General features: G+C 32.0%; 1 protein-coding gene across 1 annotated transcript in view; it reads left to right on the forward strand.

The window, feature by feature from the left end:
- The window catches only part of LOC118182204 (Na(+)/H(+) exchanger protein 2-like), a 267,934-nt gene extending 249,347 nt beyond the window's left edge, over positions 1 to 18,587 (forward strand). The window contains exons 9-12 of the mRNA XM_035351522.2: positions 3,367 to 3,520; positions 7,895 to 8,090; positions 10,069 to 10,164; positions 15,765 to 18,587. Of these exons, the coding sequence (XP_035207413.1) occupies positions 3,367 to 3,520; positions 7,895 to 8,090; positions 10,069 to 10,164; positions 15,765 to 16,312 (994 nt within the window). The 3' untranslated portion in view covers positions 16,313 to 18,587. The remainder of the gene's footprint in view (positions 1 to 3,366; positions 3,521 to 7,894; positions 8,091 to 10,068; positions 10,165 to 15,764) is intronic.
- The last annotated feature ends 1,069 nt before the right edge of the window (positions 18,588 to 19,656 follow it).

A 19,656-nucleotide genomic window follows, 5' to 3' on the forward strand; every position in this document is an offset into this window, starting at 1 on the left:
CATCATTTTCTTTAGACCTACGACACTCATTGGACCAACGCCTTCTTTTATACCCTTCAGTGTCCTGAATTTTTGCAGAGCTACTCTTGCACAATCATCATTCTTGTAATACAGCTTTACCAGCAGAGCGCGGTCCTGCAGTGAAACACCCATGGCGAATGCCTGAGTCGCGAAATGAGGAACAGCCTGGTACCTGGCAGCTTTATAACACTGAAATTTAACTAACATTTTAATTTACGTCTTCTTCCGCTTGCAGCGCCATCTGTTGCTAACTTTTGAAACTAAATTTTTTCTTCTGCCATACGCTTTCCGCCTTCTTCAATAACATTCCTTTCAAATTTGACGTCATTTTCATAAGTGGTTCTTTTTTTATAGCGTTTTGAAACTTAAACTTTAATTATAATCACCCTGTACTATTTTTCAAATATAAGCTTCAGATATTAATTCAATTCCTATGAAGTAATCAGTAGTAATGTTGTAAAGTTGGTGACTTTGTTGCAAGATCTAACGACTTTTGATGCCAGGGAAACCCACACATGCAGTAACTGAAAAATAAAATAAAATGCGGTGAAGATTGCGATTTATAAAAATATATGGCAGCTTTGCAATATTAGCTAATATTATCAAAACATCAAAATTAATAAATTAAGAGTCGCAAAGGATTTCAGTAAAAAGCACGCATGACAGAAGATAGGAAGAAATAACCAACGACTGATGCAATTTTAATAAAAAATTTAAATAAAGGCTTAAGGGAGCTAATACATCATTTGAAAAATACTGGCTGAACTCCTAAATGCAGAGTCAAATGACAATAGATGGTTGAGCGCCTAAAGCCAGCTAAATTATGCAAGAGGTTGTCTTTATGAACGTCAATAGGCACCACTAGAAATGAAGGGTTAATACACTTAGTCAGTTGTTACTACAGCAACATTCCATTGTTATACACTGCCCTATAAAAGTTAAGGAACAGCATGGTTTTCGTGTCTAATTTGAGAATGAAGCAATGTAGAAACAAGAAATTTAGAGGATATGTTTACTAAATATTTCTTTAATGAGTGCGACATACAAGGTCTTCAACACAAATATGAATTACAACTAAAAATTGCACTCTTTGGAGAGAAATCTAGTCTTGGGGAAAGAGTACATCACAGAATTTTTAGGAAAAATGTGGTGGTTACATTACAAAAATCTGCTCTAAGAAGGAGTATGTCCCACACTTCGTGTCCAAAATATAAACGCATAAAGTCATCTGATTAACCCTAAAAGAAAGAAAATTTATTCTGCTTTTTTTCTCTTCAAATGAAAATTATTTTAATATAATTAAAATTAAGATGTCTATAAATTTATGTCTGCATCTACGCATTACACATGTGTGGATACATAATTAAGAGGATAACTTCCACATATAGCTGCTAAAAAATTCCATAGCATAAAGGATTTCTGAAGCTGCAAGGGATATTCTGCCACACTGCTTCGTGGTGTAATTGGAAGGACGTCCGGCTGGCAGTCAAGAAGTTCGAATTCCGAGGAGGACATCGCAAATTTTTCACATCTCTTGCTCTGAAATAAAAACCTAATGACTTTCAAAAGCATTTATCAGACTGGTGAAAAATGTTTTAAAAATATTTTTTTTTTTCAGTTTTCAGTTGCAATTTTCAGTTTGGTTTGGTTTTCTTAATTATGATAAAACATGTGAGCGCTATCTATTTAATATGGAGGATTATTTCGTGTAGGAACTTCTAAGAAACATCGGTTCGTATCAACGTTACGCATAGGGAAAATCTCGGAAACGGCAGCCCATTCGCCAGGATTGGAACTCGATAACATTTACGAAAATTATCTGTGCAAACAACCTGTTTGGCCACCGATATTTAAATCTTGGATTAAATTGTCAAAATTTGGTGGTCTCAGCGTTTTAATCAACTTGCGACTACAAAAGCGTTTATGAATGCCGACATCTTTACTTATCGACGAAGTAGCACTACAGTGGTTCCCAGCCATAGTGGAGTAGAGTGAAATAAGAGTGCACATTGTCTGGCAAAGAACTGATTGACTGACCTGCAAAAGCCCAAATTTTATGAGATTTTATTCTGCTAAGAAATTGATAAGTGCGGAATTTAGCAAGATTCGTGATTCAAATTTTGGCGCAAAAGCTAGGAAAAATTCTTGCCGATATCACCTAGACATGAGACATAATATCCTAAATTCTTCTCGTTATAACAAGGTGTTACGTTATGTCACTATTATCAATTTTGGTATTATTCCGTTTTCTGACTGACCATGATTGTCCCAATGGTCATCCCTTTTACATTACACTCAGGAATTTTCCACTGTGTTCTCTTTATAACTCTGCCTTTTAGAAGGCCAAGGCCTTCGCTTACTTGTTCGCTTAAAATACCGACACACCTGAAATTCCATTTAAGATTCACAATTTTCCCCCTCCCATCCATTGATGAACAAAGAGGTGTGAAGATTCCAAATCATATCGTTTCCAGTTCCTAACAAAGGAGCTACCATTAGTCTCTGTGCGTATGCTAAGTCACCTTTAACCTTAGGCTAAAGATCCACAAATGAATACTTTTAAAACAAGACTGTCTGTAATAAAGATGAATTTATGCAGTACATCATGGAAAACTTTACTTTAGGCTATTGTGCACTTTAGGGAAAGGGTAGGAAACCGAGCATGGCGTTCTTGACCGTTCGGGGGGGTGCTGCCGTTGGTTGCTTGAATGATACTCCGTATCATGCGTTTTAGCCGTGAAAGTGTTAAATAATCCATGACCAAAAAACAGTTAAATACGAGCTCTAAATAAATAGTTTCAATCCTGCATCCCAGAAGTAATGGAAAAAGAGACGACTAATAGCTTAAGTGCCAAAAGCCAAGTAGTCGTAAATATATAAATAAATAAATATATTAATAATTGGTAGAGAGTCTGTGATATAAATTTTTCATTTGCCTATTTTTCTTTATTCGAAATCGTTAAATATTGAAAACAATCAATAGAAAATTCGATAATTAATAAATGCACACACGATCAGCAGTCAAAAAAATAATTAAATCGAGAATTCCAAAATTAATTGATTCGGTATCAGCCGCATGCCGAAATTGCTTTCGTAAGTTTTAAATGTTTCGCAGCTTTCATGTGTCTGAAAATATGTCAAGACATGATAATTTCTGCCATCGCATAAATACCTCACGAGTATTAAACAAATAATCATTTTCTCCTGACTTTTATTAAATACTGCAAATAAGTATATGATTCTGAAAATAAGAAAAGTGATTTACCTAAGTATTTTCTGTGTGGTATATAAGTGTATATTCTGTAAGAAAGATGCAATCTTTTAATAATATTTATTTAATTAAAGGCTTGCTGCTGATGAAGTAAATCCGTCTGCTGTAGAGTCAAATCTTCTCAACATTGACATGGGCGAATTAACCTATAACCCTAGTTTCAAAGATCTTGCGGATTCAGAAATACATCATATTTTGGAGGATGCCATGTTTAAGCCAATAAAACGGGTAAGTTCTTTTTAATAAGTATTCTGTACACTTCACTTAGCTATCTGAAGCCTAGAGCACCTGCTAGTGCTGAAAATCTTCGATACTACGTATACCTTCAGATAGTTAGTAGTGAAGGCTAAGCTATGCTAAGACGAAACCTTTGTTATGAGTGTTAATAACCTTTGTTATGAGTGTTAATAACCTTTGTTATGAGTGTTTGTTACGTCTTCAAAAAATAATGATTGTGTCTTATACAGAGTATACGAGTACATACAATTTATATGTACTTACCACCAATGATTTAAAAGTTATTTTAAAAATAACAGAACATGCAAACGTTAGTGGTTGCATATACCAATATTCAATATTAATTTTATGTAGCCTTTGAAAGATTTAAAATAAATTTATTGAGGAAAATAAAGTTATGATGAAAAATATAGTAAATAAGCTAAATACGAATGTTTCTTATAGCAAAAGATTTTTGAGAAAGGTAATTGAGAGAATATGCGTAGTACATTGGGAAATTATCATACAAATTTTGAATCTTATTTTAAACCCAGCATATCTAAGGGGATTTCTGTACATAATTCATATTTAGTATGCAAAAAAAGGCCAATATAAAAGCAAACAAGTAAACAATATAAAAGCTTTCACTGCATGATATTTATTGAACCAATGTAACATATTTAATTATTGAATACAGATATTTGAAAGCATCATTTTGCTTGGTCCATTATTTACGTGGTATAAATACCTTTCCACATATGAATAAAAACTGGTATTCCACAGTTTTTTTCTTTTTCTGTTATTCTGTTTGACAAAAACTATGCCTACTTAAAGTGCGGCTTTTATGAAGTGCTCTCAGAGAGTCGCTTATAAGTTACGTATATATAAAACGCAGTTCAAAATACTTTATTCAGCCAGCCATCAAGTCTCCACTTAATTCCTAAGTGTTAAATCAAGAACGAGACTTAAGTGTTTAATGATATAATCGTTGTGTCAATGCGGTAGAAAAATTCTTAGAAAAGGAACAAGATCGCAAAATAGCTTCTGCGGTTATACTTTTGGTTTGGCATCTAATCATTCTCCTATTCGACTTCGTCCTCATTATGTACAAATATACTCTAATGCCAACGTAAACACGAAGTAACAACGTAATGATTCAACGAACAGAAGATTCATTTATTTCCAAAAGCTCTTTTGAAGTCTTTCCAAAGGAAATCATTTATTTCAAGAATTGCTTTCATATTAATGGCTCTAATTGTTCAACTTCGAGCTTGAAATATCGAAACGAATCTGGGAAAAAAAATGCTTAAGAAAATCGAGAACTCTTAAAAATGAGAGAATTAATGATGTATTCAAGTAGAAAAGACTGTCTTTTAAATATTTCTTTTCGGACAAAATTGTATGAAATACATCCGCAACTTGAATTTAATTGATTAATTTCACGGTATATATCTGATGCTACCGTTCATTTGCTATATTATTTTCTCTTACAAAATAAGTCTAAAGGAGAAAAATCACTTAATCTCGGGTTTTGAAAGATTATTCTACCAAGGGAACTTTAGAACATATAGAAATTTATAGATTTAAGCATTAAATAAATAACTGTCTTCTACCAGTGCAACCAAAAACATTTACGAAAAGAAAACTAAATTATTTTTCTCAAATTTTACATAACTTATTTATTCCAGTTACTGCTTATAAGGAACTTATTTTTTAAATAATTTGTTTCGAAAGAGATCTAATGTATTACTATTATTTACTTACGTACAGAGCAGCCCCGGTATAGCGGTTAGTGGAGCCTAACTGCTATACCGAAGGGCCCAGGTTCGAATCCCGTAGAAAGAATGGATGTAAAATTGTCTGTCCCTTCATAAGAGGCAACAATGGCCGCCTTTTAGGTGCCTCCACAATAAAATGGGCACCACTTCTGATGTTAGGAGCCATTAGAGGCAAGGGCCCCCATCGGAAAATAATTAAAAAAAAAAAAAAAAAAAAAACTTAGAGACTTTTTAGGGCGTTTCCAATTTCTTTTAAATGTCTTATTGAAGAAGACAGGCAAAATTCCAAATAAAATTGCTTACTAGTTACGTGGCATTGTAGAGATTAGATTTATGAAATGTTTATTGTAACTTAAGCCATTACTGCAACAACACATGTGCGATAAATGTGGATACTCTCAGAATGGACTATTCAAATTAGACTGGTACCTCAGTATACGTCATTAATCCGTTCCAGATCCCTGGACGTATACCAAGCAAACTTCTCCTATAAGAAATAAAGGAAAAATAATAAATTAGTTCTTATAAAAAATCCATTTATTATTATTAGCACTTTATAAATATTACAAATGTTAAAATATATTGTGTGGTTCCAACTTTAATATAACAGCTAAGTGGGTAGAAACCTCGTGAACTGATAAGCGAATACTCTCTTTAGTTCAGGAACGAACAGAAAAGTAACTCAAGAAGGATTAACTCCCGTTTATTCCTCAAAATAAGAATTTAACAGTCGGCTCCTTTCTCAGAGCGTACAGAAAAGCCTCCACTTGGGCTTGAACTCAAGAGTACTAAGAAATAAAACTTAACTAATGCTTAACTAAAAAGATATAGCCGAAGCTATCAAAATTCTAAGTAATTGTCCCCTAAATATTACCTAGCCTGGCGAAGCTATCAAGAACCTGAAATACGCCCGAGCGTAGTATAATAGCTTAGAGAGAGGGTAGTCAAATGGCAAACGCGCGCTAGTCAAAATCTCTGGATCTCTAATGAAGTCAGTAGAACTTCGACTTAAATACCACTCTTACTCATTTGCATTAACCACGATTCTCGAAACACATTCTGGTGGGAAACTGTAAGCTGAAAGTAGGAGAGATAGGAAAGTAGCTTTAACTAAAGATAACTGTTAAAAACTTAGGATAAACCTTACAATATTATAAATATTAAAGTATATATTAAAATACAACTGCAGTGGTAAATACTGCACAAAAATGAAGCACTGTGCATGATACTATTCGTAAAATATTTTTCTGCTAACCTGATAAAAAGCAATATTTCAAAATGTTCTGATGTCTAACCCCTTCCTAATGTTAGTCGATTTAATAGGATCTTTATTTTTCACAATCGTAGACCACCGAATTCGGCATACGGTATACAATAGACAAGTCATGGATACGCAAGCCATCTTCATACTTTTCAACAATCTCTTTTTTCACCTCCATAGTGATCCTAACAATTTTCTTCATTGCTTGACTCTTCTCATTAGCTTTCCTAAAACTCATTGTTGATGAATTCATAAAAGATTTAAGCGAAAAACACAAAATCATTTGAAAATACATAGTTTAGGCTCTTTACTGATAAACTGCAGCAGGTCTACTGACGCTCGTGGGCATTCGTAGCATAGAAAAAAGTAGTGCTCGCAGTCATCACTCATCGAACTCCAGTAGCATTTCAGGCAAATATCGCATACTAAATAAAAATCGTCACGTCCAAACAGGGTGTATTTCAAAGTTAACCGAGTTACCACAGTATATGGAATATTCCCTAATAAACATAATTTTTAGACACTGGTTGGCAATGGAAAAGAAAATTTAAATAAATCAGAAAATTTTTAAACATAACTGAATTTGCTGGTTGAAAGATGATTACCAAGATTCCTCTCGTAAAATTATTTTAATTAATTAGGAGACGCCTATATTTTATAACTAAAATTGTAACTTAATTATAATTTCTTGTATATTTACAATTGAATTAAGCGATAATAATAGAAGAAGGTTAGAAATTACTTTAAATAAGACCCTTGATTTAAACATTTATTAATTTAAAAGCAATGGTGTCCAATTATCATTTGTAGTTGATTCAATTCATCGTATTTTGTGGAATTTGGTTTCATCCTCTTAAGACAAGTTTCTCGCCATTCTTTTCATAGGAAATTAAGTGTGTAATCCTCATAATTCTAGTCGTTGTTTTCATGGCCAGCTCTGCATACTAGAGACATTTGTTCTAATGTCTTCATTACCTCCAGGAACAACTTATTAATCGTAAGTTCTTTTACGGATGACTTGCATAAAACTTTAAATCTCATGTTTTTACTAAAAGTTATCACGTGACCTACTAAAAGTTATCAAGTCACCGTAATCTGAAAGCCTGCTTTTATTTCATTAATTTATTAAAATGAGACCAAGGATATATGATCAAATGATCAAGAGACATTTAGTCGTGTAGTATGCTCGCAAAATCCTGTTTAGCAGATAATAGGTAAACAGTATTTTCAGTTTTAATTAAGACAGGTAAAGGTAAAATATTTCTAGGTCGAAGACATGCTTATAGATTAGTCATGTATAATACAGTGTTTTGATACATCTGTCAAGCAACTTATTTTCTGTTGTAGCCTCGTCGATACAGTCGGTCTCAGTTTTATGACAGCGGACCAAAGCACCCACCCTTCCACCATCACATGCGTCTGCAAATTCGAAGATTGGTAAGCGAGAGCAGAAGACGCAGAAAAAAGAGTAGACTTCAGCCTCCTAATGGTTGCCCCGTTAACGGAAGCAAAATGCCAATAAGTACCATCTATCTCAATTCAGGTAAGTAACAATATAATTATCACCGTATAATTTTTTAACAGTAACGGAAGGAAGTGGAGATTTTATAACGTTAGTGTTCTTGCAAATGCACTGTTATTCAAAGAGAATGAAATTATTTTACACATTTGACACAAAATAGGTATTTATGACAGAGGAACAACTAAGGTATCTAGGAGCAGAACAAAATAACAAAATTTTATTTAACCCCAAAGATTTCCAAATTTCTTGTTTGGTCCATTCTATAATCAAGCTACGCGGTGCAGAACGTCCATGTCGATGGTTTCAGCGAATGTCCGAATAAACTGCCTTAAATCTGTAAGATCTTAACGTAAACCTACAGAAAGTACATACAGCAGATTAAAAACTACATTTATAGTAAAGTTCAAGAAAAAGTTAAAAAGAAAACAGATTGGCATATACAAAATGCTGAAGAACTCTGCAGTTTTTAAATACATTTAAATACAGATCTGAAGTGGTTGTTCCTTCAACGAAAGCACATTTACTGGTATCTTATTCGCGAATTTGACTAAAAATGAGAGACAAATGCTTTAGTTTATAGTTAACCTTTTGAAGAGAGATAGCTAATTAACTAATTACGTGAAATCCTTCTATGGGTATCTGCTTAGGGAAGGGGTGCTAAGGACCTCATAACGGAACTGCCTCGTATTTAAAGGAAAATCACGAAAACATCCAGGCAGTCAAGCCATTCTGTCACCATGATTCAAATACAGGACGAAATTGGTCATTGGTTATATTAATTTTATGGCAAAAAGTGTTCAGGGTTTTCTGCCTATGAGCCAGACATCTTCGTGGGAGGCTTTCTAAGGGATATTGACTTCCATATACAGTATATCTACAAGATATACGTATATACAAGAAAATCTCTAAAACCCTGAGCAGCCAGCTCGTTCATCCGTAAAGAATTGAAACCAGAACGAACTTTCGATGTTCTGACGCTTCCGACACTAATCAACCTTTATGTATTGAGAAAGGCTTTTTTTTTAATTAGCAAAATTTTAAATTTATTATTATTTTTTTAGCTTCGAAAATTTCTTGGGATTTCCTAAGCAATATATAACTTATACAATTTTTGAATGGAAAGTCTTTTTCGCTTACATTAAAATTTAAAGGAAATTTGCAGTGTAATAATGTTACATGTACATATGTTGTGCGTTGCATGTACATGTATGATACGTGCATCAATTTTTTGTGCCAACATTTATTCATGTATTTATTTATCTACTTAATTTACATCTATTTCTCTGTTCACCAACATTTAAACTCACTCGGTACCCATTCCATCTGCGAAGAAGTGCTTATTTCTAATATTCATTTGGCCAGCCAGTGGCCGAGCGGTAAAGTCGCTGAACACTGGTAGTTCGGTCCGAGGTTCTAATCCCCTGGCTGCGTGGGCGTTTCTGTGTTTTTCCCCATGTGTAGCGTGTATACGAGCCAGTTTCCCTTAGAAAGCCCTCCACGAAGGCATCCCTCCCTTTAGGCAGATAGCCCTCGAGGCTTTGCCATAATCACATACACTAATATTCTTTTTATTCCGCGTGTTTTGACATTACTATAACGAAAGTGGATTTTAGCTGCAAAACTACATGAAATTTGCAAGAAATATTTTGTTTTTGAGAAGTATTAAAAAATTCACTAGTCTAAGACATATCCAATAGTTACAGACAGAAATAGCAAATTTTAAAACAAATATCTAAGAAACGATGAAATTTAATAACAAAATGGTATTACATCATCTACAAATATTGACATTCGAGGTATCAGCAGTTGTTAAGCTATAAACTGGAAGTGATTTCATTAAATAAATAAATCTTTGATGAGAGATGAGATTTCTCTGCACTGCATTTTTGAACAGCTGTTTTTCTTATCAATGTTTGATAATTGGATTTTTTGTGTAATTTGTGGGGTTCAACTTAAATTTGTTTGTTTTTAATTTCCTATTTTTCTCTTTCCTTTCCAGGACCTAATCATCCCCGAGTGACCGTGACATCAGCTGGTCAGGAAGAAAACGAAGACGAAGGAATAATATTTACGGCTAAGAGCAACAGTCTTGCAGGTTAGAGTGCTGTAAAGTAAACTTTGGAGTACTTTTCAAAATGTTTATTATTTGCTGATTAAAAATAAAAAAAGTGTAATAGTCCTGTAAGAATTATGTTAATTTTATTAACAGTTAAATTTTAAATTAAAGTTCCTTTCCTGTCAAATTCTTAACTTCAACTTGCTACTTCTGGCCAGAACGTAGTTTTGGAATCACTCTGAATACTTAATGAGGAGGAGTGATATTTAAACCGCGAAGTTCTACTTGCCGAGTTGGAGAGAATCAGAGGTTCTGATTTGCACGCGTCTGCCTTTTGGCTACTCTCTCTCAAAGCTGTTATTACGCTCGGCCGTACTCAGGCCCTTGATAAGCTTCGTAGTCAAATAGAGTTAAGGGACCAACTCGATTAGAATCTTGATAGCTTCGGCTATATCTCTTTAGTTAATCTTAGTTTTAGTTTATTTCTTAGTCTCTTAAGTTCAAGCCCAAGTATCGGCTTTTATTGTACACTCCAAGACGGAGTTTTGTTAAATCTTATAGGAATAATAAAGGGTTAGTTACCCTTCCATCTTGTTGTTTCTTGTCACACGAACTTAAGCGATTATTCGCTAACTAGTTCTTAAGGTTACTCAGTGTTGACTGCAATTACACAGTGGTAAACCTCACAGTCCTATAACTAAGGATGACAATTTGTAATACTAATACAAATAGTTTCGTTCAATAATAGCATAATATAGTGAAATTCGATTAAATGGAACATGGCTCAAAATTTCTAGAAAATGCATACGTTTTATCAAGTATTATACCCCGTTTCATCCAATGAAGACTGTATTGTTCATTACAGTGTCCCGAACAATTTTATTTTTCCTTTTGAATTAAAATTACAACAGATTTATTAATGTTAACAGTAATTTCCTATTTGTTTAAACAGTAAATGGATGGTAGCTAGTAATGTGCTTTTGCAATAATTGTATGTACGGATTAAATGAAACATCAGTTACTGTTAGTAGAATAACTAACATTAATCAAATGTTTGCACAGATTTGAAAAATTATTTTTCGAGTTTCTTTTCCGAATTAATTTTATCCTATATATTTTACCTCTTAGACGTCCTTGAAGTTTCTACTAAGGCAGTTCCAGCACTAGTCATTTTTTAGGGTATAACAAAATAAAAAATTTGTTTGAAAGTTTTGAAAAACCTCCATGGTATATAAAATGCATTCAGATACGAAACTCTTGTTTCTTAAATGAAGAGTGATGTATTTCGAGAAAAATTTTGACGAGAAAAAAATTTTTACTGTGTAGAGTTATTAGGTTATTTTGAGACAGGGGATGTGGAAAACGTGCATATCCTTCACCGGCAGACTCAAGCCTGGACTACTCGAACATGCGTCGAGTATGCTTCCAATTACGCCACGAAGGCACGAGCAAATGAGAGAGAAAATACCTTATAGCTGCTACTGGAATTTCCATTCATTTTTCACGGAGTTTCTAATTTAAATTATTCACGGAAGACAATTAGATAGATATTCGAAATATGAACATTCTAAATGTGTTGGCAGAAATTTTGCTGTAATTTTTACTTTACTCACCAATCTATGTCATATTAGCTGAAATTTTATAAACAATGGCTTAAATTCCATAGTTTATTAATTACCTTTTATTTTTATACAAATTAAATGGTTTCTAAACTAATTTTACTCAAGAAGCTAAATTTACTTGTAATGATCATTTTTGGAATGTTGACGTAAATGTTGCATGAAGAAGTAAATGCATACTAAAGTTTTCAGACGTCAAAGTTACTGAAACCTATTTAGTTGATTAATAGCACAAAAAGCAGCATATGCACAACAGATTTCATATATTTATATAAATGCAAATAACGTCAGAACAGAAGGGGAGGACATGGCATTAGCTAGATAGCGGCAAGAGTGATAACAGTGTGCATATTACAATATGGAAATTCAAAATTCCATAAATCCCGTATATATTAATCATGTGTGTGTATATTAACCCCATGTTCGCGTGTATATTAACCCCGTGTTCAAAATTCCGTGTATATTACAATATGGAAGTGTGTATATTACAATATGGAAGTTACAATATTTAAGACTACGGATGGCAAAGTTAGGTTCCGCTTGATTTCCAATTGTTATTTATTACAATTTGAACATAACAATTGGTTTGCAAAATTTAATATTATTTATTGGCAAAAAGACTGTTTTATTTTTGCCATACATGCCTCATGAGCATTATAGCATAAAAATCATATCAGCATATAACTTTGAAATAACGCACTTCAGAGAGATTTATCATTAACCTCACACTACTTTTGGGATACTATATAGAAACAATCAAACTAAAAAGGAGGCCTTAAGGGTTTATTGCAGATTGAAGTTAGAACTTTACACACACACGTATACGTACATATATATATCTATAGTATTTATTTGTATATACTCTTACAACTCACTCTCTATCTATCTATGTATCTATACATATATAGTTTTATATTATCTTAATAAGCTATACATCTACTCGCACACATATACAAATTACTATATTTCTGTTATGGGCAAATAACAAAGTCAAGGAAAGGGTTATTGCAAATTGAAGTTAGAATTTGATCTTACACACACATACATACATACAAACATAGTATACAAACCATACATATGCATATAACATACAAATATTTATAGGTACATACAAATATTTATAGGATTTATTTTTATATACTATTTACATCTCTCTGTCTATAGAGTTTTACATTATTTTAATAAGCTATACATCTATAGGTATACGTATATAAATTACTATATTTCTGTTATGGACGAATAACAATGTTAAGGAAAGCATGCTTGACATACTGGAAGTCTGTTAATGACATACTGATATAGTGTATTTTTAAAGAATAATTTTATTATTAATTCTTGCGTATTCCTCATAATTTAATCTATCTATAATATAGAATAAATTAAAACTTTCTTATCAAAACCATTTCCAATTCAAACGATGTAAGACTGAAAAGAGAAAATTTAAAAATTTCTCTTTTAATTGCTTAACTTCCATGTAACAATTGAGTTACAGCTTTGTATCTCTCTGAGCTGTGTTTAATTCTCATTTAATTGCACCAGCTTCAGACTTCAGTAACAGAGATGCTTAATGAAAGATAACGTTTTAGTATGCCAATTTAGTGCTATCATAATAATTTACGAATAACTTACCGATGGCATTCTAAATTCCTAATACAGATAATCTGCGATACTGTTATCCGCAACATTGTTATTTGTGAACTGATTGGGTATTCATGTCAAAGAGGATAAGAAGTCATTGGCCCTTGTACAATTTCCTAAACCAAATTAATAATTTCTCAAATCTTACTTTGCTTCTGAGTTTAACCACTTTAATCGAACAAAACTCAGAGTGATTCCGCGAGCTAATGCAAACCGATATGAACACATGAAAACTAACTAGGAATTCCAGTAGAAAAAAAAAACGAGTTTTCTGCAATATATCATATGCAAATAATTCCCAATCCTTAAGAAAATGCCATAATTCTAAACTTCAAGAACACAGATAAAATTTCGATGACAAAGATAAAAATTAGTTCTAATTAAAAGATCTGCGTTCTTCTGTTCTTTCTGGATAAAAGAAAATACACCTTTTTTTATAAATATTCAGTATATCATTCTGAATTATACATATATTTATATATTATAAAATTATGTAAATTAAAAAAAGCATTTCTAACGTACTTAAATCTGACAGTGAAAACTGAAATCTGCAATGAATCTGATAACTATCATAAGCTGATTATTTAATGCTACACAAAAAACATATGATATTGTGACATATATATTAATTAACATAAGACAGAAACTATAAGACCATATTTTTTAGTTTTCTGTATTAGTATAAGACAGAAAACTAAAACATTATATTCGTAACTCCACGAACGATCGATTGCATTAAATATAAACTGAATCAGAAATTTTTCTATGCCAGATTTTAAATGGCCATACTTAAAGTACATTGTTGATGAACTGGTTCTTTAGCAGAGCATAGACTTCATTCAAATTTACGTATTCTGCATTACAAGATGATTATTCGAAGACTAATAACATAAGGAAGAAAGCACGACAAAGGTTGGAAAAGATTTCAGCAAATGTAGCAGTTAGATGTAGTGTTTAATAAGATCCAGGTACCTTTTAATTGGGATAGCAGTATCCTTTAGTTTCAGACGTTAATCTTTATCATAATAGCATCCGACCAAATCCCAGCAGAAAGGAAGTATACATTGCCTCGACACATGTCAAGCCACTTAAAGATAAATGTGTCAAGTATTGCTACTAATATGCACATACTTACAAAGGCATTTTTAGCAGCATCTAAAGGTAATTTAGTGATCGCATTAAAATTGTGGTTTTTAATAAAACTCAGAAACAAAATAATGGAGAATTCTTTTGTTAACATTATTAAACTTTTTCTGCTCATCTAGATGTCTAGAACCCAACGATGACAGAAACATTTTACATTCTAGATGCCTAAAACCTAAAAGCTAACCTTAGCCATTTAAGTGATTCGGTGAGACAAGAATGAAGAACTTGCCTATAATTAAATAAATAGCAATGACTAGGAATATATATTGTAACTTAAATTAAAATAATGCTTTTGAAGATTTTTTTAACATGCAAATAAAGATGTAACTGGCTTACAGCCTCTTATAATTTAAAGATCTCGTTCAAATAGACGCCTGCAATTCTTTCATCTTTTTAATTTAATTCTGGACACAGAATTTCCGATCGAGACTTACTCGCAATGTAGGTAAAATCTCCCAGTATTCACGAGCACTTTCATGAACAGTCACTATTCTCGCTAAGATATTATATAAGCCGCAATTAAGAAATTATGGATTTAATCGTACTGTCGAGTTACATAAACTTACAAACTGGATGAATTATTGCAAATGAAGTCAAGAACCTGAATCTGCAACCTGAATCTGATTCTGACTCCGATTTTATCCCTTCATAATTCTTATTATCCTCTGCGATTTTTCTATTGCGATTTTTTAATAAATATGATTTCATTATCACTTTGCAGCTCTGATGCTTCTTTTTATTGCCGTAGTTTTCTTTTCCGATCTGAGAACCACTAAGTCTTTTTCCTGGCAATGGCATGGCCTAAATAAAAAATTAATTTTTATTACATTAATTAAGATATTACAAGAACAATAAATGAAATTTAAAACATCACAACAACAATAAATTTAAAAGGACAACTTACGTTAATGCAAATTATAGAATAACTATATAGAAATAAAATTTGAATATTGTCTAAACACAATTTTATTCATACCCTGTTCACTGAATAATAGAATCGTCGAGCGAATGTTAAAAAGAAAGAAGAAATATGTCAATGTAAAACTTTAAGCCGTCAAAAATACAACGTAGTTATCACAACTTAATTTTCACAATGTGCTTAAAATCTCCGTTTGAAAGATTTAGAAAACTAATTTTCTTACATAATTTGTTGTTCACCTTATTTTGTAACGTGAAAGCTTATTTAAAATTTTAATAAATCTTTGCTGAAAACTGATTTTTTTCATTATATTCCAGAAACGGAGGAGCCACCTGTTCGCACACTGACTGAGACAGTCTTGCCTTGGAAACGAGAGAATGATATGGCAGACTGCGACCCAGCAAGACCCCAAGAAGAATTCCCTACGTGGGTAAACAACCGGGAATATTATCCGGGCTATATGTCACCAACACATACCTTTCTCGAAAGTTTGTGTGATCGTGAACCTAATGGAGTACATACTATCTATGAATCCCTAGAAGAAAATGACGACTGTTTTGAGGATGACACTAAAACGTCGCCGACTTCTGTGGGAGAAATCGAACAAAAGAAAAACGATCAACGTCAAGTTACCATTGAGGAAAATGCTCCTGTTGTCCAGTATCAACCAAGTAGTCCAGCTAGTATCCAGGAAAGACGACAGTACTTTCGCAACTCTTCTGCATTCCGAAGATCACCAGACAGATTCTCACTGAACAGTTCCCTGTCTGAAGATACTTCAAGACCTGGGTCATCAGACATCATAAGTATAGAATGCCCTGATGTTGCTTTGGATCTAGAAAATGAAACAGATACTAAACTGTAGTATCATTTTAAATGTATCTTGAAATGGTAACATATCAGTTCAAACTGATATTAAATTTTTTGTTGTGATTTTGTAAAAAATGTCACAAGCCCTTCATGTGTTTCCCAAATGCTGCATGAGTATGCATTTTTAAGAGAAACTTAAACTATATTATAAGACAGTTCGGTCATTGCAATCACAAATTGAAACTGATTGTCATCAAAAGTTGTTTAAGATTATCTGAACGAGCAGTGTAAATTATGATAAAAAACCTTTTTCGCATTCTGACATGCAGCGGATTAGTCGTTTTTCATTTTTTTTTTTTTTTTTTTTTTTTTTTTTAAATATTTATTGCAAAGACACAAAATGATCTCTCATCAACCAGTTAGGAGGGAAATTATTACTACAATAAATTTTAAAAAGTCTTCCATGTACTTACATACAATGCTTTTTCATTTTAAGAATGAATGTCCATTCATTTTAATGAAATTTATTAAATTAAAAATAGCTAAAAGAGTACAGAGACAACTAATGAAGGATAAGTTCAAGCTATTTTAGCTAGAGTCAGCTATTTAACTTAGCAAGTTTCTTCAAATGTTGATATTCTTTTTTCTGATCTAGGGGAATGATTGCATATTGTTCTGTAATTAAATCTCATACCAAAACAGAAGGTAAATAGAAAATATATGATATTTTTACTTGAAATTGGTGTACAAAACAAAATTTCAGTGTTCATTAAATAAACAAAAGAAGTGTTCGTAGATTTAAATGGTATCTTATGGGACATTTTGCTGGTTAGAGTGAGAAACATAACGAATGACTTAAAAAGCGACCGGTTGCAAATTATATTATTCGTTTTCTCATTTTTGTTTGTCATTTATTATGTTATCAAGCACACTTTTTTCTGGACTTCGTAAACTTTAACACGAACCTGATGTAGGAAATTACGGCATGTGTATTACAGTATTTTTACTTAAAGGAATTTACATTAAGGTAAACTTTTGGTTTCGATTTTCATTTAGTCCACATACACTAGAGCTTATACCAAAAATGACATGACGAATTACTTCCTTATAAATAACTGAATATAGAAATGATAAAGAATTATTTTCATAAAAACGTAAACGTTTCGTCGAATTTAGATTATAATATAATAGTTGATTTAAGAGCTCTGTCTTAAATTCTGAGGTTCCTATTGAACTAAGACAAAAGAGGCAATCAAGTTCTCTAAAAACAGAAACAAAAGCACATTGTGCAGTAATTAATGAAAGATTTAGTTTATCGTACGGAATTTGCAATTCGTAGATTGTTCTGATTTCCAGACATTCCATAACACTTCTTGTTTTGGAAGCTTTACGGAGTTGTAAATTAGAGTAGATGAAATTGCTAAAAACAGTATTATCAGAATAACCCCCTTTTCAAGTGGGGTAAAAAATATTTTTATATGAAATGCAACATAGATCACTGTTGACAATTTCAATTTCGCCATTAGTACTGAGAATATAATCGGACTGTGAATCATCCAAATAAAATATCCTATAATATTTTTTAATGGCTACTTTCTAAAAATACTATTTATTGCTTATTGAACCGAATGTAGACTTTCCTGGAGAAAGAATTTCATATATTTTTCTGAAATACTTCAGTCCTGATACGCATCTACTTCATGTTCATCTCTCTCTGAATGTGACTTTTTTATCTTATTCGTGGGTTTAATCTACTATATAATTGTTATGCAGTATCTTTGTTAACTGAAAGCGAAAGAGGAAATAGTACTAAAGTTTTAATTCGTTGTTTTTAATGAAAGACTTTCCTGGAGAAAGACTTTCATACATATTTTCTGAAATATTTTCAATCCTGATATGCATCTATTTCATGTTATCTGCTTCATGTTCATTCCTCTCTGAATGTAATCTTTTATCTTATTTGTGGGTTTAATCTTTATAACTGTTATACAGTATCTTTGTTAATTAAATGTGAAAATAAAAGTAAAAGAGGAAATGTTATCAAAGTTTTAATTCGTTGTTTGATCTGAAGTTCCTATTAAATATTATAATTATTTGTAGTTTGTTGGATAAAAATTAAGTTATCTTGAAAACTCATATTCTTTTATTACGTATTGATGAGAAGTTAGTTTCAAATGTAGTTTATGTAAACTTACGTTGTGATGTTGTTACTGTAAATTAATTTACGTTTTAATTCCAAATTTGTTATCCTAATGTTATTTTACAAAAATTGTTTTGCATTCAAATGTTTTAAGGATAAAAAAAAATAAAGAAAACTTTTGTACAAATACGAGCAATTATCTGAATTTTTCCACAGTCTTTTATTACATTTATTTTGCCTTGTGAGATAATAAAACTTGAAGTAATAAAAATTAGCATACTAGAACAAAATGAGTACATAGCTCAACCTATATATTGCTAAATCAACAAATGTTACAACAACTCACAGAGCATTCAATTAAAATCATTCGTGATAATTACAATAAATTGGAGAAACTGTTTGAATAAATACTGTAAATAATATGTAATGATTATATGTAACGAAAACTATGCATCTAAATGTTTTGCATTTACAAATTAAAATGGAATTAAAGTATTTAATTAAAAATAATAATGAACACTGAATTTTCATTGATAAAAGTATAATATTTAAATTTGGACAAAGTTCACATTCAAAACGAAGTCGACTTATGGAAGAACTTTGATATTTACCAAGAAGATGTGCATGGAAATCGCAGTTCGTTAAGAAGCAAAAGTATTCTCCTCTGTAGGTTCTGAATGCATATATGTCATATTAATGGACGGAATAAATATAAAGAAATAAATAATAAAGAAAATAACAAAAATAGTGCCAGTTGTGAAGTAAAATAGATATCAAAGTAATCAAAATAATGATATTTCTAAGAACTTTAATAAAATCTAGACTGCCATTGAAACCATTAAAGTCAGATTTTGATGAGGCAGAAACTTTCCAAGAAAACCTAGTTTACCAACTTTACAGAACTCTTTTGGATAACTTAACTTCTGGAGCTAAAGTTAACAGAAAAATTAAGGGATAAACAATGACTAGCTATAGCATATTTATTTACTTATTTTATTATTTAACCGACAGAAATCTATTCTGACATACAGTTCATGTTAATCTCAAATTTCTAACTGCATTTCTCTTTATGTATGAGCATAAAATCTCAATCACATTATGTTTCGGCTACGCGGTACTTGACGTCGAAAGGGACAACTCTCAGAACCCGCACAATTCCAGGGAACCCACGTAGCTAGGTTACCATTTTCACTTACTACAAAGACTTGAACGCCAAACACTAATCGATTATCACTCAGATTGGAATCACGTGATGCTTC

Source organism: Stegodyphus dumicola, chromosome X2 (genome assembly GCF_044657685.1).
Source record: "Stegodyphus dumicola isolate Sdum_Otavi_A_Nest chromosome X2, ASM4465768v1".
Lineage (NCBI taxonomy): Eukaryota > Metazoa > Arthropoda > Arachnida > Araneae > Eresidae > Stegodyphus > Stegodyphus dumicola.